The sequence below is a fragment of the Carcharodon carcharias genome, chromosome 16 (assembly GCF_017639515.1).
Source record: "Carcharodon carcharias isolate sCarCar2 chromosome 16, sCarCar2.pri, whole genome shotgun sequence".
Classification (NCBI taxonomy): domain Eukaryota; kingdom Metazoa; phylum Chordata; class Chondrichthyes; order Lamniformes; family Lamnidae; genus Carcharodon; species Carcharodon carcharias.
Window position 1 is genome coordinate 31,540,527 of NC_054482.1, and position 27,210 is coordinate 31,567,736.

Consider the following 27,210-nt stretch of genomic DNA (forward strand, 5'->3'; position numbering starts at 1 on the left):
GCTGCTAACACCCAGCTCGACATCATCACCCCCTCTTTCAACCGCTCTGCTGTCTCTTTGGGCGCTGCAGCCATTTGTGGGTTCCGAACCTTCTTGCGTGCACACGCACGCCCCTGGAGTGGATGCGACCAGTTAACAGACCACCACCCCCCCTGCTTTTGCCATCCAATTAAGGATGGAAGATGGGAGGGCCCACAGCAGTGGCAAGCCGCCAGTGCAACTGGAAGGAGTGGGTGCTGCTTATACCAAGGGAAAGTGTGATGGTACCTCCAAAATGAAAGTTGAAAGGGGTCTGGGGTTCAATAAAAGTGAAGGGCAAGAACCGTTCGGGGTATCAGTGTTGAGGGGGAACCCCTCTTATAAGAATGCTTTTGGCAACAGCTGTGCCAGTTTCAGCTCTGCAGCTCAGCCTCCTGTCTCCCACAGCTCTTTGACCTCCTGCTACGAGGCTGCTTCAATATCCTGTTCGACTCCAGACGAGGGAGGGAGAGAGAAAGGGAGGGAGGGAGGGCCAGCGCACGAGGGAGAGGGGGTGGGCAGGCAGGCACGAGGGAGAGGGGGAGGGAGGGCAGGTGGGGGAGGGAGGGGGGGTTTGTTATTGGAAGGGGCGCCAGTCAAGCAGGTTATTTTGACCTGGATGGTGTCAAGCCTCCTGAGTGTTGTTGGAAGTGCACTTATCCAGGTAAGTGGAGACTCCTGACTTGTGCCTTGTTAATGGTGGACAGACTTTGGGCACTCGGGAGGCGAGTAGCTCACTGGGGAATTCCCAGCCTCTGACCTGCTCTTGTTATCACAGTATTTATATGGCTAGTCCAGTTCAGTTCAGTTTCTGGTCAGTAGTAACCCCCAGGATGTTGATAGTGGGGATTCAGCAATGGTAACGCCATTTAATGTCAAGGGGAGATGGTAAGAATTTGTCTTGATGGAGATGGCCATTGCCTGGCACATATGTGGTGCAAATGTTACCTCACTTACATACACTTCAAAAGTGCTTCATTGACTGTAAAGCACCTTGGGATGCTCTAAGGAGATGAAAGGTGCTATATAAATGCAAGTTCCTTCTTTCTTTTGTACCATTGAAGCATACATGTGATTCTGGATGATATGTCAACAGTTCTCTGAGAAGCACTCAAGAGATTTAAATCCTTTAAAGGTAGGAGCAGCTTTTATTCTTTTGGAAAGTGCTTTACCCACTCGGTGTCCTTCACAGCATTGTAGGTAGCGATGGTGAGATCAGGAAATAATTCACAGAAATAAGATTCGGGACTTTTAATCAAACTGTGTAATCTGAAAAGAGAGATGTTTGAGACCTAAATGCAAATTTTTGGCATTTAACATTCCCAGGAGCCAAAATATCAACGATAAAAACACCTAAATGGTTAGCTAGTTGTAACAGTTGATAAAAGTTGCCTTAGCATTTCTGGGAGGATTGAATAAAAATATTGTTTACTCCCCTCCAGACATTCACAGCTCACACTCAGGGACAATTCCACAGCAGCAGGGACCCCCAGAGACACAGCTGAAACTAGGAAACCCCTGTGCAAACTGTAACCCTCTCGCCTTGGGCTCAGCGGGTTTGTTGATTCAAGTCCCACTCCAGAGACCTGAACCCCCAATCCAGGCTGAGATGCCCGTGCCGTACTGAGGAAGGTGCTGACTTTTGGATGGGACTTGTAACTGAGGTCCTGTCTCCCTCTCACAAGGTGTAAAAGATCCGACTGCACTATTTCTCCGGTGTCCTGACCAAGATTTAGCTCCCGAGCAATGGCATTAAAAAAAAAGATTGTCACAATGCTGTTTGTGGGAGTTTGTTGTGCGTAAATTGGTCCTATGTTATACCAATGACCACGCTTCATAACAGAAGCATTTTATTGGATCACGATTGTTTTGGGAACCCCTGTGGTAGTGTAATTGGCTCTAAAATATAAGTCACTACTTTTTAGTGATTAAGTTGAGGTTGAACATCCTGTGAATTATAAGAAGAGAAAAATTGTAGGAATTGGAGAAAATGGTCGATAATCTTATTGATTATTGGAACTATTATAACAAAGAGGACCTAGGTCAGGGAGAGCAATTAGAAGTGACTTGATGGTCAGAATTGAGGAATACAAGGGAACTTTAAGCAGCAATGGGGAGCTGCCCAAAGGCCTCCTGATGATGAAGTGCAGAATGTGTTAATTCAGATATTAGATAAGCTTGTGGCAAAAGTAGAGCTGTTTTGCTGGAAAACTTTAATTTTAGGATAGATTGGGGAAAGCAGAGTAGTTCAAGTTAGGAAGGTAGGCAAATTTCTTGGGTCCATTCAAGGTACTTTTCTTGAGCAATCTAATATTGCCTGCTCTCTTGTTATATCTAGAACATATTGTTCTGGATTTACAAGAGGGCTGGCAATATTAGATTTAATAATGAGTAATAAACCACACTTAGCTAATAATCTACCAGCAAGGGGGCATTTTCTAACACTGATCATAATACAACTGAATTCAATGTGAGGTTTGAAAAGAAATAAAGTAAGTTATTAAGGTTCTAGATTTTGGTATGGTTAAGGGTGCGACTGAGACTGAACAACAGTAAATTGGTCAAAATTATTCTCAGGTAAAACTACAGGTGAAGAGTGGGAGATGTTTAAAATAGAACTTAGCTCTGTACTGAACCAGCCTATACCCCTAAGGGGCAACAGGTCTGCTGAAATATCATGGTTGACAAAAAAGGTGAGAGATATGTTGAAACTAAAGGCAAAAGCAGGCAAACATGGGAAGAATAGTGCAAATCTAGGGGACTGAGAGAGACATAAAGAACAGTGAAGGGAGACTAAAAAAGATATAAGAGCTGCAAAAAGGGAATACATGAAGAAATGTGCAAGGGGTCTCAAGATTAACACAAAGGTTTTACAATTGTATTAGACAATAAAGGCTAGTCAAGGATAACGTGGGCCCTTTAAAAACAGACTGATAATATTGTAAATGGTAAAAAGAAAACGGCAGCTTGTGTCAGTCTGCACTGTCGAGGAAGAGGATAATCTACCTGACATTCCACGGAAAGTAATAATGAGTTGAAGATTGGAATTCACTAAAGTCGATGCAAGCAAGAACACAGTATCAGAAGAATAACAGCTCTAAAGACTGACAGATCCCCTGGGCCTGATGATGCCTACATCAGGAGTTTAAAGGAACCAAGTGAGGAAACCGTAGAAGCTTTAGCCATAATCTCCATTCAGGAATTGTTCCTTTAATTGGGAAAATCTCAAATCTCAATTGGGAAAGTCTCAAATGCAACTTGATTTGATCAGAAAAGTGAGGGGCGGTGGGGGGACCCAGGAAATTATAGGCCTGTCAGTCTAACAACGGTTTTGGGGAAGTTATTGGAATGTATAACTAAAGGCTGAGCACTTTGAGAAATTTGAACTGAATAGAGAGAAGCAACACGGATTTATAATCAAAAGGTTACATCTAATGATCTTAATTGAATACTGTAAAGAAGTTACTAATGTAGACAGAGGAGGTGGTTTATGTGGACGTTCATAAGCGAGAGACTATTAGCTAAAATTAAACCTCATGGTATCTCCTGGTTAGGAGTCAGGTTTGGTGATAGAAGACACAATGGTTAAGTGCTCGGATCAAAAGGAAGTGGTGTCCCAGAAGGATCTGAGCTGCAGCCTATTTACTGTATTTATTCATGACTCAGTTAACACAATAGAGAGTGACATATCCACACTTACCGATGACACAAAGACTGGTGGACTAGTAAAACTGGTGGACTATTAAGTAGTGTCTTGATTTTTTTTCTTTATTCTTTCATGGGATGTGGGCGTTAATGGCAAGGCCAGCATTTGTGGCCCATCTCTCTCTGTCCTTTGAACTTGTTAGGCCATTTCAGAGGGTCAGTATTTGTTGGCCCATCCCTATTTGCCCTTGACAGCAGTTAAGAGACAACCAAATTGCTCTGGGGTCTGGAGAGACAAATAGGCCAGGCAGGGTAAGGATGGCAGGTTTCCTTCCCACAGGACATTAGTGAGCCAGGTGGATTTTTACAACAATCGACGATAGGTGTCATGGTCACTGTTACTGAGACTAGATTTACATTTCAGATGCCATGGTGAGATTTGAACCCATGGTCTGGGCCAATGGATTACGAGTCCAGTGACATTACCGCTTTGCTACTCTCTCCTCATATGTAGCATGCTCCCCATGATAGCACAAAATTAAAAAGAGACATTGATAGCTTAAATGAGTGGGCAAAATGCTGGCGGAGAGATTTCAACACAGTATGAGGTCATTCATCATGGACCAAAGGAAAGATGGAGCCAAAAATTTCTTAATTGGTGCAAAGCTATAAAGAGTGAACTTAGGAGTCCATTTACACATATCACTAAAATGGAGTGGGCAGGTATTAAAATAGTTAAGATGACTAATGGAATTAGCCTTTATATCTAGAGAGCTACAACATCAGAGGAACAAAGTCTTGTTTCAGCTACATAAGCTCTGATTAGACCAGATGTGCAGGGCAATGGAATTGATAGAGTAGAGAGACAACATCTTTCTGCTATTGGGTGAGCCTCGAATAAGGGAGCATAAGTTTAAATTCAAAACCAGGTCATGCAGGAGGCAAGTTAGGAAACATTTCTTCACAAATAGGACGGTAGAAGTGTCCCCTTTTGGGAAGAAGAGTGGAAATCTCTGCAAAAAGCTAGCTCACTTAACAGTTTTAAAACTGACACTGGTAGATTTTTTTTTTGGCTAGCCAAGGGTATTAAGGGCTATGAAGGCAAAGCAGGTGAATGGTGTTAGAATTCAGATCAGCCCTGATCTCACTGAATGGCAGAGCAGGTTTGAAGGGCTGAATGGCCTCCTCCTAGGATCCCCTCATCCCAGGAATCAGTCAAGTGAGTCTTCACTGGTCTCCCCGGGTCTCATTAAGAGCTATTGGGAGGGAAGAAAATAAGAAAAACTTGGCACATCTTCTTGCTTTAAATCTATAGTAAAAATTAGAAAGAGAAAAGGAAAATAATAGCACTCGATTCACATACTCTTCCTTTTCATCAAAATGCTGGGTCAGGTTTCTTATGAATTTCAGGAGGTCACTGGTGTTGTCCTCATATTTTGTGCGCTGTCTCTTATTCATATTATTTAGGATTTTAAGGTGGACCTAAAAGAAAAGGAATAACAGAGTTTTTGCAAAAAAATTAAATTCACTTTGTTTCCTCCTTCGATCCCATTCGAGCTACAGCCACCTGTTGTGCACATTCTGCCTCCACCAGCCTAGGAAATAGCGATCTTGCCTATGGATTTCCATCAGATAGTCGGCACAATTGCAAATGGTATGACTGGTCTTTCCAACGTTTTCCACCCCAAATCCCCACCACCCCTTCACTGTCACTGAATTACGATCATTGCCTTTGCCAACTAAAGGAGCTGTTTGATGGATAACAGACTCAAACACATACTGATGAAAAACTGGGTGGAATTTTTTTTTACATATGCTGTACTGTCAACTGGCTTTATAAAACCATTGCTTCCTCTTACCTCTCTGGCATCTCCCAGTTTGGCAATGCTCATACCAACAACATAGGAGAATGGGAAATGTGTAACCATAACCTTCCCTTCAACAGGGACTCAAATGCCTGACACTAATCTGCTCACTAGCAGTGAATTATCCATCATCCAAGGGTGGCATCAAGGAGCCCTAACAAAACTGGAGTCAATTGGAACCAGGGGGAAAACTCTCCGCTGGTTGGAGTCATACCTAGCACAAAGGAAGATGGCTGTGGGTGTTGGAGGTCAGCCATCCCAGCTCCAGGACATCACTGCAGGAGTTCCTCAGGGTAGTGTCCTAGGCTCAACCGCCTTCAGCTGCTTCATCAATAACCTTCCTTCCATCATAAGGTCAGAAGTGGGGATGTTCACTGATAATTGCACAATGTTCAGCACCATTCGTGACTCCTCAGATACTGAAGCAGCCCCTGTCCAAATGCAGCAAGACCTGGACAATATCCAAGCTCAGGCTGACAAGTAACATTCATGCCAAACAAGTGCCAAGCAATGACCATCTCCAACAAGAGAGAATCTTACCATCTCCCCTTGACATTCATTGGCATTACCATCAATAAATCCCCCGCTATCAACATCCTGGGGGTTAATATTGACCAGAAACTGTACTGGACTAGCCACATAAATACTGTGGCCACAAGAGCCGGTCAGAGGCTAGGTATAGTGTAACAAGTAACTCAGCTCCTGACTCCCCAAAGCCTGCCCACCATTTCCAAGGCACAAGTCAGGAGTGTGATGGAATACTCCCCATTTGCCTGGATGAGTGCAGCTCCCACAACACTCAGGAAGCTTGACACCATCCAGGACAAAGCAGCCCACTTGATTGGCACCACAAACATTCACTCCCTCCACCACCAACACAGTGGCAGCAGTGAGTACCATCTACAAGATGCAATGCAGGAATTCACCAAGGCTCCTTAGACAGCACCTTCCAAAACCACGACCACTACCACCTAGAAGGACAAGGGCAGCAGATAGATGAGAACACCACCACCTGGAAGTTTCCCACCAAGTCACTCACCATCCTGATTTGGAAATATATCGCCGTTCCTTCGCTGTCGTTGGGTCAAACTCCCTTCCTAACAGCACTGTGGGTGTACCTACACCACATGGGCTGCAGCAGTTCAAGAAGGCAGCTCACCACCACCTTCTCAAGGGCAATTAGGAGTGGGCAATAAATGCTGGCCCAGCCAGCGACACCGACACCCCGTGAATGAATTTTTAAAAAAATCCATTTTACAGAGGTCTTTAGCAGCTGATAGCATCTAAACCACACAAATTCAATTGGCAAATGGTGCTAAACAGAACCCAGCAACTGAAAGCTCTGAGCATTTGCAGATTAGAAGTTGTACCTTCTCTGTCCACTTGTGAAATGATCTTTCCTGGTTGTTGCCAACCTCATTCAGAATCAGGACTATCGGACTGGATTTATCCCGTTTTGCCACACCGTTTTCATTTGCAAGGCCTTGGACAAACTGGCTCTTTCTGGGGTGAAAAGAAAAGTTGATTAATGCAAAGTAAACTCAGTTACCGAGGGCAGCGGGTGGCGTCCCCACCTTTGGGCCAGAAGCACCGGGTTCAAATCTCACTTCAGGAATTGATGGCCTCGGGAGGTGCATTCATAAACATGACCCAACAATTTAATTATCAGCCTGTAAATCCTTCCAATACGCCTGACGGCAGGTGGTGGAGAGTGGGAGAGTTTCCTGGTCAGCCATACTGCAGGAGGCAACGGCAAATCACTGCAGTACTTTGCCAAGTTTAATCATGGACCAATCCAATGGAAGTCCATGTTCACCAACGCCATCTTAGGGTGCAGCACCTGAAGTAGGATGGGGAAGGAGGAACCTCAGTTACGCACAACAGCAGTAACACATACCATCCATAGATGTACACAGTATTGATGGAATGGGAAATCAATCAGATTAATTTCAGTTCCTCAAAAGCTCTCTATAATTAAGTTTCAATGCAGTTTAATACTAATTGTACCCCAGTACAGGTGAAGGTGCTAAGGAGAGAACAATATAAGTTGAAAAACAATCATGTTTAGGGGATTGGCAGCAGATTTTTGATTGTGCCTCAGTGAAGCACCTTGGGGTGTTTTCTGTATTAAAGGATCTGTGCAAACACAAGTTGCTGCTGTATCTGTAGAAAAGTACAAAGCATTTAATTAAAATAAAAGCAAAATGCTGCGGATGCTGGAAACCTGAAATGGAAACAGGAAATGCTGGAAAAAACTCAGCAGGTCTGGCAGCACCTGTAGAGAGAGAAAGAGAGTTAACGTTTTGGAGCTAAAGAGAAGTAGAAATGTGATAAATTTTATACTGTTCAAGGTGGGGAGGGGGTGGAGCAGGCGAAGCAAAATAGAAGGTCAGGGATGAGTGGGAGTTGAGGAGAGATTGACACAACACGACCATTAACACTTCATTTGTCCTGTGTCCATGACATCTTTGTCAACCTCTTCTCAGCTCCCACCTATCCTTGCCCTTCTATTTTGCTCCACCCCACCACCCCCCCACCACCCCCCCCCCCCACCCCCCCCACCCCCCCACACCGCCCCCCCCCCCCCCAACCCCCTTAAACAGTATAAAATCCATCACATTTCTACCTCGCTATCTCTAAAGAGTCATACGGACTCGAAGCATTAACTCTGTTACTATCTCCACAGGTGATGCCAGAGCTGCTGAGTTTTTCCAGCATTTTCAGCTTTTATTACAAAGCACTTAACTTTGAGTCCATGGCCCTGATTCCTCCATCACTATCGCTGTCTAGTCCCACTGGCAGGACAGATCCTCCAGAGGTGGCAGCACAATGGTAAACAGTCATGGAAGTCCCCAGCATGGACTCTGGATCTCATGAAGTCTCATAGCACCAGGTCAGACATGAGCAAGGAATCCTCCTACTAATTTTTTTTTGTTCTTTCACAGGGTGTGGGCATCACTGGCAAGGCCAGCATTTCTTACCCATCCCTAATTACCCTGCCATTTCAGAGGGCAATTAAGAGTCAACCACATTGTTGTGGGTCTGCAGTCACATGTAGGCCAGACCAGGTGAAGATGGCAGATTTCCTTCCCTAAAGGTCATTAGTGAACTAGATTACCAGCAACTCCCTCCCCCCACAACCCTCAGCTGACAAATCAGTACTTGTAGTGATGATAGTTTTGAGAAATGTAGGACTGTTGCTTTAAGAATAACCCTGTGTTGTATGATCTGTATAAACCAAAGTGGATAGCAGCACGGGGAACCTCTACAAGGGAGTTCCCCTGTAGTTATGGAGTTTGACTAACAGGCGTGTTTGCTGCTGCTGTCTTGTAAATAAAGTTAAATGTTTCCACTAAGAAAAATTGTCTGAAGATCATCTCTATAACAAACTGGCGATGAGGATAAATCAGATTCTGTGCTGTACCTCGCCCAGTGATTGTGAATATCTAAGTTAGTTAAAAATAAAAGAAGATATGCTCATCCAAAATGCCACAGTTTGGCAAAATCGATCTCTTTCAGCCAGCTACAGACGATTGGTCCCAATATATAGAACGTCTCACATTCTATTTCCAAGCAAACAAAATCACTGGAGAGGAAAAGAGGAGAACGATTCTCCTGAGTATTTGTGGGAGCAAAACCTACAGTTTAACTCAAAGCTTGATGGTCCCCAGTGCCCCAGATTTGAAGACTTTCAGTGAATTTGTAGACCTCGTTAAGGTACATTTTCAACCCAAAGCCTCAGTCACAATGCAGAGGTTCAGGTTCAATTCACGGAGTTGAAAAGTTCCTCTTTCCACTTAACTTCAAAGAATAGGTCAAACTCTCGGAGAGGTGTTTCCTAGCCTTATTTTTGCTTTTACTTGTTTGGAGATTAAAAATCTTGACAATATTTCCCAAGTCAACGGAATACAGCTAAAGAACATCAATAGAGGACAGTCATCCAGAAATCCAACAGGGAATTCAGATAAAAAATTTCTTCACCCAAAGAAGGGTGAGAATGTGGAACTTGCTGCCACAGGTAGCGGTTGAAGTGAATAGTTTGGATGCATTTAAGGGGAAGCTGCGCAAGCACAAGAGGGAGAAGGGAAGAGGAGGTTACGAGGAGAGATGAGGAAAGATGGGAGCAGGTGCGAGTGCAACATAAACACCAGCATTGACTGGTTGGGCCGAACGGCCTGTTTCTGTGTCATACTTCTTATGTAAAATAAAAGCTGTGACAGTGTATGCTAAGCTGCCGATTAGCTATGAGCCTATTGCACACCGCTGGTTTAGACAAGTTTTATCCCCAAGGTACATTGTCCAAGGACACCACCAAACCTGGAGAGAAAGTAAGTCAAAAGTAACCATTAGGTTTGGGCTGTAAATGTCTTCAGATTGTAAAGTGACCTGAGAAAGAGGAGTTCCCACTTTTGAGATCCTGCAGTAAGAGATTGTAATCAGTCTTCAGGTCATTGTGTAACGTCAGCTGAGGCTCAGCTGGTAGCACTCTTGCCTCTGAGGCACCAGGAGTCGGGTTCTGTTCCCACTCCAGGGCTTGAGTGCAAAAATAGAGGCTGACGTCCCAGCACGGTAGTGAAGGAGTGATATGTTGTCAGAGGTGCTGTCTTTTGGATGAGATGCTAAACCGAGGTCCTATCTGCCTGCTGGGGTGGGTGTGAAAGGTCCCATAGCACTATTCTGAAGAAGAGCAGGGGAATTATCCCTGGAGCCCTGGCCAATATTCATCCCTCAATCAGCATCACAATTAACTGATTATCTGGTCATTATCACATTGCTGTTTATGGGATCTTGCTGTGCGCACATCAGCTGCCACATTTCCTACATTACAACACTTCAAGAAAGTACATCAACCTGAGACGTCCAGCAGTTGTAAGAAGTGCTATGTAAATGCAAGTCTTTCTGAAAGCACAGTGAGGATATGGGGAAGGGAAAATTGTATAGGTCGGTGATTTTGGAGTTTAGAAGGAACAAGGGGTAAAAACTGAAAGCAGCACTGACCAGAGTAATGTCAGCAGGGAAAGCAATAGACACGGAGGTGGGAAAAGTCACGTATCAGAGGAAGAACTGCTTATTGCTCTAGGACGACCAAGGAACTACTCAAAGGTACAATATTCTTGGGGTTTACTGAGGGTCAGAGCTTTTGAGGGAAACAGTGTCTGAAATAAGAGGGAAACAAAAGTTTTTGGAGGTGCCTTTAGCACAGGGGAGATGGAGCAATTATACTTGAGAATGTAGCAGATATTGAGGGCTCAGAATGAAGAATGAAGGGTGGTAATATCATTAAAGGTAATGAGTGGGAGATACAGGTTGAATGTGAAAGAGCTGCAAATAAGCTGCCATCATGGATTAAGGTTTTGATCACCTTGAAGGGCCTGGAGCAGGTCAAGCGATAGTAATTCATCTGGTACAGCGAGGCATGGAATGCACACCGTGTGACACTGAGGGAATATAATGTCATCGTTTGGCACTGAGGGAATGTAATATGAGACAAGTGAATGATTGTGCAATGTAGATATTAGCTGGGGAGGATAGATTTGTTCAACAAGAAAAGTAGCTTTACATACAATGCAAGCCTCTTGTTCCCAGTGTGTGCCCTGACTAACAGCCTCTCAGCAGTGCTACAGTACAGCCTGACATTAACACTATCGAACAGCAAGAACGTGAGGACTGAGTAGTATAAGGGGTGGGCAAATGAACTTTCATGTCCGAGCTTAAATCCTTCCCGGAATGTTGGGATGATAGTTTCCCTTCCCCAGCGTCCTGTGTGAAATAAGTTTTTTGTCAGCCCTCAGTGGACAGAAACCAATTGTGCCAAACCACTTCTAAATGATGGTTAATACTCTCAGAAAGACCACAGAAATGTGTGGAGTTGAAATTTCTTCGGGAGTTGGTGTTCAGGTACAATGCTGAAATGAATAAAAAAGAAAGGTTTGCATTTATATTGAGAGATCAATGTTGGCCAGGACGCTTGGAGAACTTCCCTAGTCTTCAATGAATATTACTGTGGAACTCTTTATGTCCACGAGAGGTGCATTGATATAACTTTTCAATGAAGGGACAGTGCAGCGCTCCCTCAGTACCGACCCTCCAACCGTTCGGCGCTCCCTCAGTACCGACCCTCCAACCGTTCGGCGCTCCCTCAGTACCGACCCTCCAACCGTTCGGCGCTCCCTCAGTACCGACCCTCCAACCGTGCGGCGCTCCCTCAGTACCGACCCTCCAACCGTTCGGCGCTCCCTCAGTACCGACCCTCCAACCGTGCGGCGCTCCCTCAGTACCGACCCTCCAACCGTGCGGCGCTCCCTCAGTACCGACCCTCCAACCGTGCGGCGCTCCCTCAGTACCGACCCTCCAACCGTGTGGCGCTCCCTCAGTACCGACCCTCCAACCGTGCGGCGCTCCCTCAGTACCGACCCTCCAACCGTGCGGCGCTCCCTCAGTACCGACCCTCCAACCGTGCGGCGCTCCCTCAGTACCGACCCTCCAACCGTTCGGCGCTCCCTCAGTACCGACCCTCCAACCATTCGGCGCTCCCTCAGTACCGACCCTCCAACCATTCGGCGCTCCCTCAGTACCGACCCTCCAACCGTTCGGCGCTCCCTCAGTACCGACCCTCCAACCATCCGGCGCTCACTCCTTTGTCTGCACTTTGGCGACTGAGGGAATTTAAAGGTTAATTTCTATCTAAAGTCTAGTCTTTCTTTAATTTAGTAATTAACTTAAAGTTGCAATTTGGGTTGGAAGACGGTGGGTTTTAGGCCAGCTTTAAAACAGGGTTTATACAGGCTCTGCTTGCAACTACAACTAGTTAATTAGATAACTGGCTTAAACAGGTTTTCAGAGGCTAGATTCAGAGTATAAAAACAGGCCATCTTACAGTGGTGAATTTGTCTGCACTGGAGTGCTGCTTTGGGCTGCAGTAGAATGCTTAACTTGGAGTTTGATGACTGAGAGAGTTCGGTGAGGAGGGAACGAGGTGATCCTTTGAGTACCGTGAGTATGGTCGGGTAAGTATTTACTATTTTTATCGCTTATAGTTTTTAAGGTTTTATTTTGTGGTTCATCGTTTGTAAGGGCTATATTCTGTAAGAACGAGGAAGAAGGGCCCTAGAGTAATTAATATTATTTGACATAAGGTATCTTCCAAAGGGTTTAATTTAATTTAAAAGGGTAAGTCATGGTAGGAGAGGTCAAAGTCGTGGTGTGCTCCTCCTGCTCTTTGTGGGAAGCCGGGAACACATCCAGTGTCTGGGGCCAGCATGTGTGCGGGAAGTGTCTCTAGCTGCAACTCCTGGAAGCCCGGGTTTCAGAGCTGGAGCGGCAGCCGGGGACACTGTGGAGCATCCACGAGGCAGAGACTATCGTGGATAGCACGTATAGAGAAGTGGTCACACCTCAGGCTAACAGTCCACAGGCAGGAAGGGAATGGGTGACCACCAGGCAGAGCTAGAGGACTAGGCAGGCAGTGCAGGAATCTCCTGTGGCTATTCCCCTGCAAAACAGATTGGATACTATTGAGGGGAATAGCCTCTCAGGGGAAAGCAGCAACAGCCAAATTCGTTGCACCACGGTTGGCTCTGCTGCACAGGGGAGGAGTAAAAAGTGTGGAAATGCAATAGTTATAGGGGATTCAATTGTAAGGGGAATAGATATACATTTCTGTGGCCGCAAACAAGACTCCAGGATGGTATGTTGCCCCCCTGGTGTTAGGGTCAAGGATGTCTCAAAGCAGCTACAGGACATTCTGAAGGGGAAGGGTGAACAGCCAGCGGTCGTGGTACACATGGATACAAACGACATTGGTAAAACAAGGGATGAGGCCTAAAAGCAGAATATACGGAGTTAGGAAGTAAGTTGAAAAGTAGGACCTCAAAAGGTAGTGATCTCAGGGTTACTACCAGTGCTACCTGCTAGTCAGAGTAGAAATAGCAGCATATATCGGATGAATATGTGGCATAAGATATGGTGTGCAGGGGGAGGGTTTCAGGTTCCTGGGACATTGGGGAAGGTGGGACCAGCTCGAACTGGACAAGTTGCACCTGGGCAGGATTGAAACTGATGTCCTAGGGGGAATATTTGCTGGAGTGGTTGGGGAGGGTTTAAACTAAAAGGGCAGGGGGATGGGAACCTATGCAAGGAGTCAGAGGAGGGGAATCAAGGACACAAACAAAAAACAAAGTGGAATAAAAGTGATAGGCAGAGAAATCAAGGGCAAGAATCGAACAGGGCCTCAGTGAAAAATAGTGGGAATGGGACAAGTAATGTTAAAAAGACAAGCCTTAAGGCTTTTTGCCTTAACGCAAGGGGCATTCACAATAAAATGGATGAATTAACCACGCAAATAGATGTAAACGGGTGTGATATTGTCGGGATTACGGAGACACGGCTGCAGGGTGACCAGGGATGGGAACTGGACATCCAGGGGTATTCAGTATTTAGGAAGGACAGACAAAAAGGAAAAGGCAGTGGAGCTGTACTGCTGGTTAAAGAGGAAATTAATGCAATAGTGAGGAAAGATATTAGCTCTGACGATGTAGAATCAGTATGTGTAGAGCTGAGAAACACTAAGGGGCAAAAAACGTTAGTGGGGTTTATATATAGACCCCCAAACTGTAGTGGTGATGTTGGGAATGGCATTAAACAGGAAATTAGAGTCACATGTAATAAGGGAACATCTGTAATTATGGGTGACTAAAATCTGCATAGAGATTGGGCAAATCAAATTAGTAACAATACTATAGAGGAGGAATTCCTGGAATGTATACAGGATGTTTTTTCTGGACCAATACATTGAGGAATCAACTAGAGAACAGGCCATCCTAGACTGGGTATTGTATAATGAGAAAGGAATAATTGGCAATCTAGTTGTGGGAGGCCCCTTGGGGATGAGCAACCAAAATATGACAGGAGTCTTCATCAAGATGGAGAGTGACGTAGTTGATTCTGAGACGAGGGTCCTGAATCTTAACAAAGGAAACTACGATGGTATGAGGCACAAATTGGCTATGATGGAATGGGAAACGTTACTTAAAGGGATGACGATGAATAGGCAATGGCAAACATTCAAAAAGCGCATGAGTGAACTGCAACAAAACTGGTGCAAAAGTAAAAGAGGAGAGGTAACCAAACCATGGCTTAGAAGGTAAATTAGAGATAATATTAGATCCAAGAAAGAGGTATACAAATTGGTCAGAAAAAAATAACAGACCTGAGGTTTGGGAGCACTTTAGAATTCAGTAAAGGAGGACCAAGGGATTGATTAAGAAGGGGAAAATAGGGTACGAGAGTAAGCTTGTGGGGAACGTAAAAACTGACTGTAAAAGTTTCTACAGGTATGTGAAAAGAAAAAGATTGGTGAAGACAAATGCTCACAGTCAGAAACAGAGGAATTTAAAATGGGAAACAAAGAAATGGCTGACCAACCAAATACATACTTTGGTTCTGCCTTCACAAAGGAGGACACAAATAACATACCAGAAATGTTGGGGAACACAGGGTTTAGTGAGAGGGAGGAACTGAAAGAAATCAGTGTTAGTAGGGAAGTGGCACTGGGGAAGTTGATGGGATTGAAGGCCGATAAATCCCCAGGGCTTGATAATCTACATCCCAGAGTACTTAAGGAAGTGGCCCTAGAAATAGTGGATGCTTTGGTGGTCATCTTCTGAGACGTTATAGACACTGGAATAGTTCCCACAGATTGGAGGGCAGCTAATGTAACCCCACTATTTAAAAAGGGAGGTAGAGAGAAAACAGGGAATATAGACCAGTCAGCCTGACATCGGTAGTGGGGAAAATTCTAGAGTGCATTATAAAAGATTTAATAGCTGAGCACGTGGAAAACAGTGGCAGAATCAGACAGAGTCAGTATGGCTCTTACGAAAAGGAAATCGTTCTTGACAAATCTACTGGAATTTTTCGAGGATGTAAGTAGTAAAGCTGATGAGGGGGAGCCAGTGGATGTGGTTTATTTGGACTTTCAGAAGGCTTTTGACAAAGTCCCTCATAAGAGATTAGCGTTTAAAATTAAAGCACGTTGGATTGGGGGTAGTGTATTGAGATAGATAGAAAACTGGTTGGCAGACAGGAAATAAAGAGTAGGAATAAACAGATCTTTTTCCTAATGGCAGGCAGTGACTAGTGGGGTACCACAGGGATCGGTGCTGGGGCCCCAGCTATTCACATTATATATTAATGATTTAGATGAGGGAACTAAATGTAATATCTCCAAGTTTGCAGATGACACAAAGCTGGGTGGGAGGGTGAGCTGTGAGGAGGATGCAGAGATGATACAGTGTGTTTTGGACAAGCTGAGTGAGCGGGCAAATGCATGGCAGGTGCAATATAATGTGGATAAATGTGAGGTTATCCACTTTGGTAGCAAAAATAGGAAGGCAGATTATCTGAATGGCTATAAATTGAGAGTGAAGAATGTGCAACGAGACCTGGGTGTCCTCATACATCAGTCATTGAAGCAGGTGCAGCAGGTGGTAAAGAAGGCAAATGGTATGTTGGCCTCCATAGCCAGAGGATTCGAGTACAGGAGCAGGGATGTCTTGCTGCAATTGTACAGGGCTTTGGTGAGACCACACCTGGAATATTGTGTGCAGTTTTGGTCTCCTTATCTGAGGAAGGATGTTCTTGCTACAGTGGGGCTGCAGCGAAGGTTTACCAGACTGATTCCTGGGATGGTGGGACTGACATATGAGGAGAGATTGAGTCGTTTAGGATTATATTCGCTAGAGTTCAGGAGAATGAGGGGGGGTTCTCATAGAAACCTATAAAATTCTAACAGGACTAGATGCAGGAAGGATATTCCCAATGGTAGGGGAGTCCAGAAGCAGGGGTCACAGTCTGAGGATATGGGGTAGACCATTTAGGGCTGAGATGAGGGGAAATTTCTTCACCCAGAGAGTGGTGAGCCTGTGGAATTCACTACCACAGAAAGTAGTTGAGGCCAAAATATTGTATGTTTTCAAGAAGGAGTTAGATATAGCTCTTGGGGTGAAAGGGATCAAAGGGTATGGGGAGAAAGTGGGAGCAGGCTATTGAGTTGGATGTTCAGCCGTGATCATAATGAATGGTGGAGCAGGCTCGAAGGACCGAGTGGCCTTCTCCTGCTCCTATTTTCTAGGTATGTTTCTATGTCGTATTGACTCTCCAACAGTGCAGCACTCCCTTAGCACTGACCCACCCGCACCCCCCCACCCCACATCCGCCGTGCAGCATTCCCTCAGTACTGACCCTCCGACAGTGCAGTGCTCCTTCAATGCTGACTCGCCAGTCGTGTAGCACTCCCTCAGTACTCAATGTCGATTATGTGCTCAAGTATCTGGAATGAAACTTGAAGCCACAACCTTACTAACTCTGAGGTTAGTGTGCTGTTAATGAGCCAAGGCTGGCACCCTCAGAACAAAGGAAGCTTTAGTACACACAGTGGTTCCAATATGTCTAACCCAGGATTGCTTGATTCTCAAAATGGCTGTGAGAACATTCCTTCTCCATGATCACAAAACCAATGTTGGAAATGGAGAGCACAGACATTTTCTTGTGGTGCTACAACTGGTACCTGGACTTAGTCTGGGATAAGATATGTGGCGTATAATTCCTCCTGGTGTGGTGCCATCAAACTGTGGCAGTGATCACATGAATGAGTGCACATTTGCTCTCAGTGCGGGACAATCTCTTATGAAGAATAGTGCACCCACAGTGAGGAACAACTCAGATATTGGTGGCACTGGTGATACCTCTCCTTTTAGAGCACGTCAGAATTCAACGGGAAAATCCTCACTTCTCAATCAGTTTTTCAGCATATTTAGGAATTATGGAAACTCAAATCTTTCTCAACATTCTCCAAGCTAATTGGACTCACCCCAAATCTTTCCACAGCAGCGGATGTTGTCTGATCTCACTTAATGTAGCTCTTTTCTCTGCTGGCGCCAACAAGCGCTCGATGAAATCTCTGGCTTCGGCATTCTTGGGTTCGCAAAGATCCTCATTGAGAGAAAGATTATTCTCGCACAGATCATTTTCACTGCTACAGGGATCCTTCCCTCCGGTCATAACATAATGCAAAAGCCGTCCAAGAGCCTGTGCAGAAAGAAAATTGCTTTAGACCTGGCATTTTGTTGAAGGGAATGAATGCAGAAACATACAGCTCCACAAACATACAGCACGTGATATACAACGTAAAAACCAGTAAAACTGGTCCGAACTGGTCTTGCATACCTTAACATGGAACTCCATTATTATTCGTGCCAGTATTGCTGATTATTACTGGGATTTGACAACTTTGAACTGGTTTTTCCTTCTGCTATAATTCTGTTTTGTTTCCCCCCATTCCTTCTTTATAAACACATACTTTTCATAAATTCGTAGAAATTTTCAGCAGTGGAGACCATTCAGTCCATCCTACTTGTGCTAGCTCTCTGAAAGAGCTGTCCCAATTTCCTGCCCATTTTCTATGGCATATACATTTTTTTTTCTTTTTCAAATAGTTCAGCATGTTCTTTTTAAAAGCTGTCGCTACGTTTTCTGGTGAGGTCATTCTACGTCCTAATAACTTTCTGCAGAAAACAGTTTCTCTTGACCGCTCGGTTCCAAATTTCTGGACTGTACCAGATAATTCTTCCGAGTTCAGCATCATTCCAGTAAGCGGGCCCCATGGTGCCTGCGGTCAGGAGTTTGCCTCTACCTTACCATACTTTAACTTACGATAGTGTGACTCGGGGAATGGGCCTGTCAAAAGAAACCACCGCCTCTCCCATTGTGTGTACTGTACTGCCTTCTGTACTCTCACAAGGTCCCCCCTGCACATTTCTCCAGTCTTCTGAGAGGTGGCACAATAAACACCTGAGGGAGACAAGGCTGATTGTAAACCAACCAGTTGGCTCATTTTGCACGTAGTATACAAGTAAACAGCACACTGTTTTCATAGGTTTTCATAATGTGTCTCATAACACAGGGAATATCAAAGGGAAAGCCACATTACCCTTATGAGGAGAGGGTGGCGTTGTGGTAACGTCACAGAGGCCCTGGGACACGGGTTCAAATCCCATCATGGCGGCTGGTGGAATTTAAATTCAGTTAATAAAATCAGGAATATGAATGGTGACCATGAAACTATCGTCGATTGTCGTAAGAACCCATCTGGTTCACTAATGCCCTTTAGGGAAGGAAATCTGCTGTCCTTACCCGGCCTGGCCTACATGTGACTCCAGATCCACAGCAATGCGGCTGACTCTTGATTGCCCTCTGAAATGGCCCAGCAAGCTGCTTGGTTCAAGGGCAATTAGGATTGGGCAACAAATGCTGGTCTTACCAGTGACATCCACATCCCGTGGACGAAAAAATAAGAAAAAATGAGCCAAATTCATTTGAAATACCAGCAAATCCCTGATACTGGTCAACCTGAAATTGAGGAGATGAGGTTTATTTCTCCTTGACCGTTTTGAAACTCCAACTTCTGCAGACCTCCATGTCCCACCTGGACCATTGACTCTTTCCCAGTTCTCCACCTCAGGGATCAGCCAGTTGAGCTGCCTATCGAACGAGCCACCATCTTCCTAGGTGTGAGTCCCTTACAGTTAACCCTCTCTGCTTCCAGCAGCGCTTGCCAGACAGTGATACTGGTTCATTTTTCTGTAGCCTAGATCAAGGCACTGAGGCCAAGTGTAGAGTGCGGCAATCACCATTGTTGCTGAGGTCAGCTATTTCAGTCAAGTTAGGGATGGAGCCTGCTACTCTCCTAGATTAGATGAATCTGCCTCAATCAAATGGTGTCTCAATACCTTCAGTTTTTTTTTGATAGAACTGACCAATACATAGATAATATCAGGCTGGTGCATATGTGGTACTGCCATCTTGACATAACAAAGCATTTCTATTAATAGAACTACACATAGCCTCTATCCTGCTCTTTTTTTGTTTACTTTGTTTGTCTCTATTGCCTCAAGTTCGTCCTGAACACTATCCATGCTGTCTTACAAGTTCTTCACATTTTCTACCTCCTAACAGTGCCCCCTCAGATCCCAGTGTCCACATTCAGGAGTATGATGGAGTACAGTCCACTTGCCTGAATGAGTACGGCTCCAACCACACTCAAAAAGTTCAACACCATCCAGGACAAAGCAGCCCACTTGATTGGCACCCCATCCACCACCTTAAACATTCACTCCTTCCAACACCGGCACACGGTGGCAGCATTGTGCACCATCTACAAGATGCACTGCAGAAACTCGCCAAGGCTCCTTCAACAGCACCTTCGTTCCACCGAGGAGTAAAAAGAATTGCCCAGGGCTGTTGAGCTCCTTATCTAAGTCAACTCCCTTTCATCTCAAGTTTTAAACCCAAACTTGGCATCATCTGACCTAATCGCTTCTACCTGATTTATCCAGTCTACCTTTCACTCTTCTCAATATTAGTTGCAGGGCGTGCTATGGCCCTTCACCCTCGATGCCACAAAGAGAGAAAAACAGAAACCGCAGTGTGGACCTGTAAATCCGCTTTGAAAAGCTCATCCGCTTCGAAGGTTGCTGTCGGCCAGAGTTCCAGTTTCTGAAGGATTTCGGAAGCCTCCCAGGTCGCTTTGCCGGATATGGTCACAGCTGGATGCTTACAATTCACACTCCTATCAAAGTCTGCCAGGCGAAAATTTTCTTTAACATCTGTGGAAAATTAAACCATTTTATTTCTGAGCTTTTAGCAGACACGCTGCAAGGCAGTCCAAATCAATCTCAAATGCATCCATTTACTATCAAATAAAATCTGGATTTTTGTCCTTTCAAGTTCGTCAGTGTTCGAGTCGACTTGGACTCAGCATCGGTTTAAGAGCAGACACTTTTCAGGACTTGGCGGAAGCTGTCTGAACATGTGAGGGGGGAAATGAACAGTCAGCAATGCTGATCAGGTAGGTTAGGAGGAGGTTAGTTTGGAGCATAGACCAGTTGGGCCCGAATGACCCATTTCTGTCCATAGCTCTGCGACAAAATTCTCTGTAAATGGAGTAGTGATGAATGGTTGTTTTTTGGACTGGAGGACGGTTTATAGTGGAGTTCCCCAGGATTCGGTGTTAGGACATCTGCTCTTCCTGATATATATTAATGAGCCAGATCTTAGTGTACAGGGCACAATTTCAAAACCTCCAGACATGAAACTTGGAAGTATTGTGAACAGTAAGGAGGATAGTGTTCAGCTTCAAAAGGATTAGTCTAGGTTGGTGGAATGAGTGGACAAGTAGCAGATGAAATTCAATGCAGAGAAGCAGGGGAAATGATTCATTTTGATGAAAGAACATGAAGAGACAATATAAAATCAAGGTTACAATTCTAAGGGGAGTGCAGGGTAGAAGGACCTGGGTGTTCATGTGCATTAATCATTGAAGGTGGCAGGACAGATTGAGAGAATAGTTAATAAAGCATACAGTATCCTGGGCTTTATCAAAAGGGGCATAGAGTATAAAAGCAAGGAGGTTATGCTAAAACTGTTGAAAACACATGTTCAGCCTCAACTGGAGTATTTCATCCAGTTCTGGGTGCCACACTTTAGGAAGGACATGAAGGCATTGGGGCGAGTGCAGAAAAGATTTACGAGAACGGTTCCAGGGATGAGCAACTTCAGTTATGTGGATTGATTAGAGAAGCTGGGACTGTTTTCCTTGGAGAAGGTTGAGAGGAGAGGTATTCAAAACCATGAGGGATCTGGACAGAGTAGACAGGGAGAAACTGTTCCTATTGGTGAAAGGATTGAAAACACAAGGGCACAGATTTAAGCCAACTGGCAAAAGAAGCAATTGGGACATGAGGAAACACTTGTTCACACAGTTAAGGTCTGGAATGCACTGTCTGAGCGTGTGGTGGAGGAAGATTCAATCGAGGCATTCAAGAGGGATTTGGATTATTACCTGAAAAGGAAGAACGTGCAGGGCTACAGGAAACGGGGGGGGGGTGGGAATGGTACTAAGCAAGTTGCTCCTCCAGAGAACAAGTGCAGGCACGATGGGCCAAATGGCCTTCTTCTGCACTGTAACTATTCTATGATTCTAAGGAGAAATCTGTGTTAGTTTTCCACTGATCTGAAACACATAATTAAGTTCAAAAGCAAAATACTGCAGATGCTGGAAATCTGAAACAAAAACAAAAATTGCTGGAAAAACTCAGCAGGTCTGACAGCACCTGTGGAGAGAAAGACAAGAGTTAACGTTTCGAGCCTGTATGACCCTTCTTCAGAACTAATTAAGTTCATTTGTTCTTGCGCTTCACAGCTTCTTCACCTATAGAGACATTGTTTCCATCATTTCAGGTGGTGTAAAGGCAGCAGCACCGAGGTGAACAGGTTTGACTGTTTTCTATTTGATACCAACTAAGACTTAGGCTGAATAAATGCAGACTGAGCAGCCTTTCATTGTGGTGATGCGGATTCATGACATGGCTTGACAGGGTAAACCCCATTTAACAAAGGTCATGGTCTACAGCACATCTTGTGGAAACTGCTGTAGTGAAGCAAGTTGATGCCGTAGAATAGGGTCATTTTCTTACTTTATTTATTTTTAACCAGAATCCTATCAGGGATTCCAGGGGAGTGACTGAACGAGTTGGATGCACAGTAATGTTTCTTGGACTTTTCCCCAACAATGATTCTTGACCATGTTGAAAAAATAAAGAAATTCCACTCATAGCTCAGGTTGTCTTACAGTCAATGATGCTCTTTGACCATAAGACATAAGACATAGGAGCAGAAATTAGGCCATTCGGTCCATCGAGTCTGCTCCGACGTTCAATCATGGCTGATAGGTTTCTCAACTTCATTCTCCCGCCTTCTCCCCGTAACCTTTGATCCCCTTACCAATCAAGAACCTATCTATCTCGGTCTTAAATACACTCAATGACCTGGCCTCCACAGCCTTCTGTGGCAATGAATTACATAAATTCACCACTCTCTGGCTAAAGTAGTTTCTCCTCATCTCTGTTCTAAAAGGTCTTCCCTTTACTCTGAGGCTGTGCCCTTGGGTCCTAGTCTCTCCTACTAATGGAAACATCTTCCCCAAGTCCACTCTATCCAGGCCTTTCAGTATTCTGTAAGTTTCAATCAGATCCCCCCTCATCCTTCTAAACTCCATCAAGTATAGACCCAGAATCCTCAAAAGTTCCTCATATGTTAAGCCTTTCATTCCTGGGATCGTTCTCGTGAACCTCCTCTGGACCCTCTCCAGGGCCAGCACATCCTTCCTGACATACGGGGCCCAAAATTGCTCACAATATTCTAAATGTGGTCTGACCAGAGCCTTATAAAGCCTCAGCAGCACATCCCTGCTTTTATATTCTAGTCCTCTCAAAATAAATGCCAACATTGCATTTGTCTTCCTAACTACCGACTCAACCTGCAAGTTAACCTTAAGAGAATCCTGGACTAGGACTCGCAAGTCCCTTTGCACTCCAGATTTCTGAATTCTCTCCCCATTTAGAAAATAGTCTATGACTCTATTCTTCCTACCAAAGTGCATGACCTCACACTTCCCCACGTTATATTCCATCTGCCAATTCTTTGCCGATTCTCCTAAACTGTCTAAATCCTTCTGCAGCCTCCCCACCTCCTCAATACCTGTCCCTCCACCTATCTTTGTATCATCTACAAACTTAGCCAAGATGCCCTCAGTTCCTACATCCAGATCATTAATGTATAAAGTGAAAAGTTGTGGTCCCAACACTGACCCCTGCGGAACTCCACTAGTCACTGGCTGCCATCCTGAGAAGGACCCTCTTATCCCCACGCTCTGCCTCCTGCCAGACAGCCAATCTTCTATCCATGCTAGTACCTTGCCTCTAACACCATGGGCTCTTATCTTACTGAGCAGCCTCCTGTGCGGCACCTTGTCAAAGGCCTTCTGGTAGTCCAAATAGATAACATCCATTGGCTTTCCTTTGTCTAACCTACTCATTACCTCCTCAAAGAATCTTAACAGATTTGTCAGGCATGACCGCTCTTTGATGAAACCATGCTGACTTTGCCCTATTTTATCATGCACTTCCAAGTATTCTGAAATCTCATCCTTAATACTGGACTCTAAAATCTTACCAATGGCCATGGTCAGGCTAATCGGCCTGTAATTTCCTATCTTTTGCCTCACTCTCTTCTTAAACAGGGGGGTTATATTAGTGATTTTCCAGTTCTCTGGGACTCTCCCTGACTCCTGTGATTCCTGAAAGATCACCACTAACGCCTCCACTATCTCTTCAGCTATCTCCTTCAGAACTCTGGGGTGTAATCCATCTGGCCCAGGTGATTTATCCACTTTCAGACCTTTCAGTTTTCCTAGCACCTTCTCCTTGCTAATGGCCACCATACTCACCTCTGCCCCCCGACTCTCTTGAACTTTGGGGACGTCACTCATGTCTTCCACCGTGAAGACTGATACAAAGTAGCTATTTGGTTCTTCCGCCATTTCTTTGTTCCCCACTACTACTTCTCCAGCGTCATTTTCTAGCGGCCCAATGTCCACTTTTGCCTCTCTCTTACCCTTTATATATCTAAAAAAACTCTTGCAATCTTTTACATTACTGGCTAGTTTACCCTCATATTTAATCTTCTCCCTCCTTATTTCTTTTTTAGTTGTCCTCTGTTGGTCTTTGCAGGCTTCCCAATCCCCTGGTTTCCCACTGCTCTTCGCCGCATTTTATGCTTTCTCTTTAGCTTTTATGCTGTCCCTGACTTCCCTTGTCAGCTTCGTCCTCCCTTTAGTATGCTTCTTCTTCCTAGAGATGAATTTTTGCTGTGTCTCCCAAATTACTCCCAGAAACTCCTGCCATTACTGTTCCACTGTCTTTCCTGCTAGGCTCATCTCCCAGTCAATTCTGGCCAGTTCCTTCCTCATGCCTCTGTAGTTGCCTTTATTCAACTATAATACCGTTACATCTGATTCCAGCTTTTTCCTCTCTAATTGCAGGGTAAATTCTATCATATTATGGTCACTTCCTCCTAAGGGTTCCTTCACCTTAAGCTCCCTTATCAAATCTGTCTCATTACACATCACTAAATCTAGAATTGCCTGTTCCCTAGTGGGCTCCACCACAAGCTGTTCCAAAATGCCATCTTGTAGACATTCCACAAATTCCTTTTCTTGGGATCCACTACCAACCTGATTTTCCCAGTCTACCTGCATATTGAAATCTCCCATGATCACTGTAACCTTGCCTTTCTTACACACCTTTTCTACCTCCTGGTGTATCTTGTGCCCCACAACCTGACTATTGTTTAGAGGCCTGTACATAACTCCCATTATGTTTTTTTTTACCTTTGCAGTTCCTCAACTCTACCCACACAGATTCTAAATCATCTGACTCTACGTCATTTCTTGCTAACGATATAATTTCATTTCTTACTAACAAAGCAACCCCACCCCCTCTGCCAACCTGCCCGTCTTTTCGATAGGATATACATCCTAGGATATGTAGCTCCCAGTCCTGATCCCCTTGCAGCCATGTCTCCATGAAGCCCACCACATCATACCTGCCAATTTCAAACTGCGTCACAAGCTCATTTACCTTATTTCGTACACTGTGTGCATTTAGATACAACACCTTCAGTCCTGTATTTCCCGTCCCCTTTCTCATTGTCGTCCCTTTATCTGATGTGCTTGAAGTTAGATTCCTAGCCCTTTCCAAACACTTGTCCTATTTTGTGTTCTGGGGACTTTAATAGTCTCTCCTGGGCTCTCCTTTCTTTACAGTTTTTTCATAATTTTCCATGAAGTTGAATCCACCCCGCAGACGCTAACCTGCTGCTTTGTTTCTCATTAGTCATACTTCTTGGAGTTTTACCACCCCCCCCACACTTTTTAGTTTAAAGTCCTGTTGACCACCCTATTTACCTTTTTCGCTAGAACGTTGGTCCCAGATCAGTTCAGGTGGAGACCATCCCAACGGTACAGACCCCTCCTGTTCCAATGCCCCACGAAATGGAACCCCTTTTTCCCACATCACTTCTTTAGCTACATGTTTACTTCCTTATTCTCGCGCCCCTATGCCAATTTGCACGTGGATTGGGTAGTAAGCTGGAGATTATAACTCTTGAGGACTTGTTCTTTAATTTAGTTCCTAGTTCCTGATAATCCCCAAACAGGTCCTCTTTCCTAGTCTTACCTATGTTATTTATCCCAAGGCGGACCACAACAACTGGATCCTCCCCCTCCCTCTCCAATATCCTTTCAAGCCAGTCAGAGATGTCCCTCACCCTGACACCGGGCAGGCAACATACCATGTGGGACTCTCGATCCTGCTTACAAAGGAAGCTCTCAATTCCCCTAATTATAGAATCCCCTACACCTACCACTTGTCTTTTTACTCCCCCCTCTTGAATGGCCTTCTGTGCCACGGTGCCGTGGTCAGCTGGCTCACCCTCCCTACAGCCCTCTTCCTCATCCACACAGGGAGCGAGTACCTCATACCTGTTGGACAAGGCCAAGAGCTGAAGCTCCTCTGTTCCTGAACACAGGATCCCTCTACCTGCCTCACTTGCAGTCACACCCTGCTGACCCTGACCACTGACCGAACTTGAGGTACTTAATCTACCGGGTGTGACTGCCTCCTGAAACAAAGCATCCAGGTAACTCTCCCCCTCCCGGATGTGCTGCAGCATCCAGAGCTTGGACTCCAGCTCATCAATTCTGAGCCGGAGTTCCTCCAGCAACCAACATTTGCTGCAGATGTGGTCACTGCGGCTTGCAATGGCATCTGCCAGCTCCCACATCATACAGCTACAGCACATCACCTGCCCTTTCACCTTTGGAAGTGTCATCACTCCTGTATTCAAAATTATGGAGGGTCTGGTCAAAGTAGGTAGGGAAAAACTGTTCCCACTCGTGAAAGAGGGCACAGATTTAAAGTAGCCAGTAAAAGAAGCTAAAGTGACATAAGGAAAAACTTTTTTAATGCAGCGAGTAGTTAGGGTTTGGAATGCACTGCCTGACAGTATGGTGGAGGCAGGTTCAATAGGAGCACTCAAAAGGGTATTAGACTATTATCTGAAAAGGAGGGATGTGCAGGGTTACGGGGCGAAGGCAGGAGAATGGAACTAGGTGAGTTGCTCATTTGGACAGCCGGTGCAGACACAATAGGCCAAATGGCCTCCTTCTGTGCCATAACAATTCTGTTGCAAGGAAACATAGAACCTAATGTAGGCACAGCAAGGAAACGGCTAGTCAAGCTTAGGTGTTGACTTGCGGATAAATACAGGGTTAACTTCCCTGCACTTCTTTCAGTAGCACAGTGGGACTTTTTATATCCAGCTGAGCAGGCAGATAGAGCCCCAGCTTAAAGTCTCATCTGAAAGACTGCATCTCTGACAGTGTAGCACTCCCTCAGTATTGCGCAGATGTTAGCAATGATTTTGGGCTTAAGTCCTGGAGTGGGACATGAATCCACAATCTTCTGACTCAGAGGAGAAAGTGCAACAAACTGAGCCAAGTCTGATTCCAACATGTTTTAAGTCCAGCCCTAGGAAAGTACTGCCTTGCATTATGTTACCTCCTGGCTGCTCTGAGGTGCTTTTACATTGCTGTGTTGGTGCCAATGGCTCACACACTCCAGCCAGTGGGCACCATAAAGTGAGCTTGCTAAGGGGGTGGCCAGGAGGAAGAGCTAATTAAAAAAAGGTCTTACCATCCACTGGCACTTAGTAAAGTACAGCATGT

At 44.9% G+C, this 27,210-nt stretch overlaps 1 protein-coding gene across 7 annotated transcripts in view; it reads right to left on the reverse strand.

The window, feature by feature from the left end:
- Positions 1 to 1,149: 1,149 nt before the first annotated feature.
- LOC121289034 (2-5A-dependent ribonuclease-like) overlaps positions 1,150 to 27,210 on the reverse strand; it is a 53,137-nt gene continuing 27,076 nt past the window's right edge. For all 7 annotated transcript variants that reach the window (XM_041207956.1, XM_041207958.1, XM_041207957.1 and 4 more), the window contains 5 exons: positions 20,019 to 20,191; positions 17,398 to 17,615; positions 6,899 to 7,031; positions 5,027 to 5,145; positions 1,150 to 1,287 (listed from right to left, as the gene is read on the reverse strand). In XM_041207956.1, the coding sequence (XP_041063890.1) occupies positions 1,167 to 1,287; positions 5,027 to 5,145; positions 6,899 to 7,031; positions 17,398 to 17,615; positions 20,019 to 20,191 (764 nt within the window). In that variant the 3' untranslated portion in view covers positions 1,150 to 1,166. The remainder of the gene's footprint in view (positions 1,288 to 5,026; positions 5,146 to 6,898; positions 7,032 to 17,397; positions 17,616 to 20,018; positions 20,192 to 27,210) is intronic.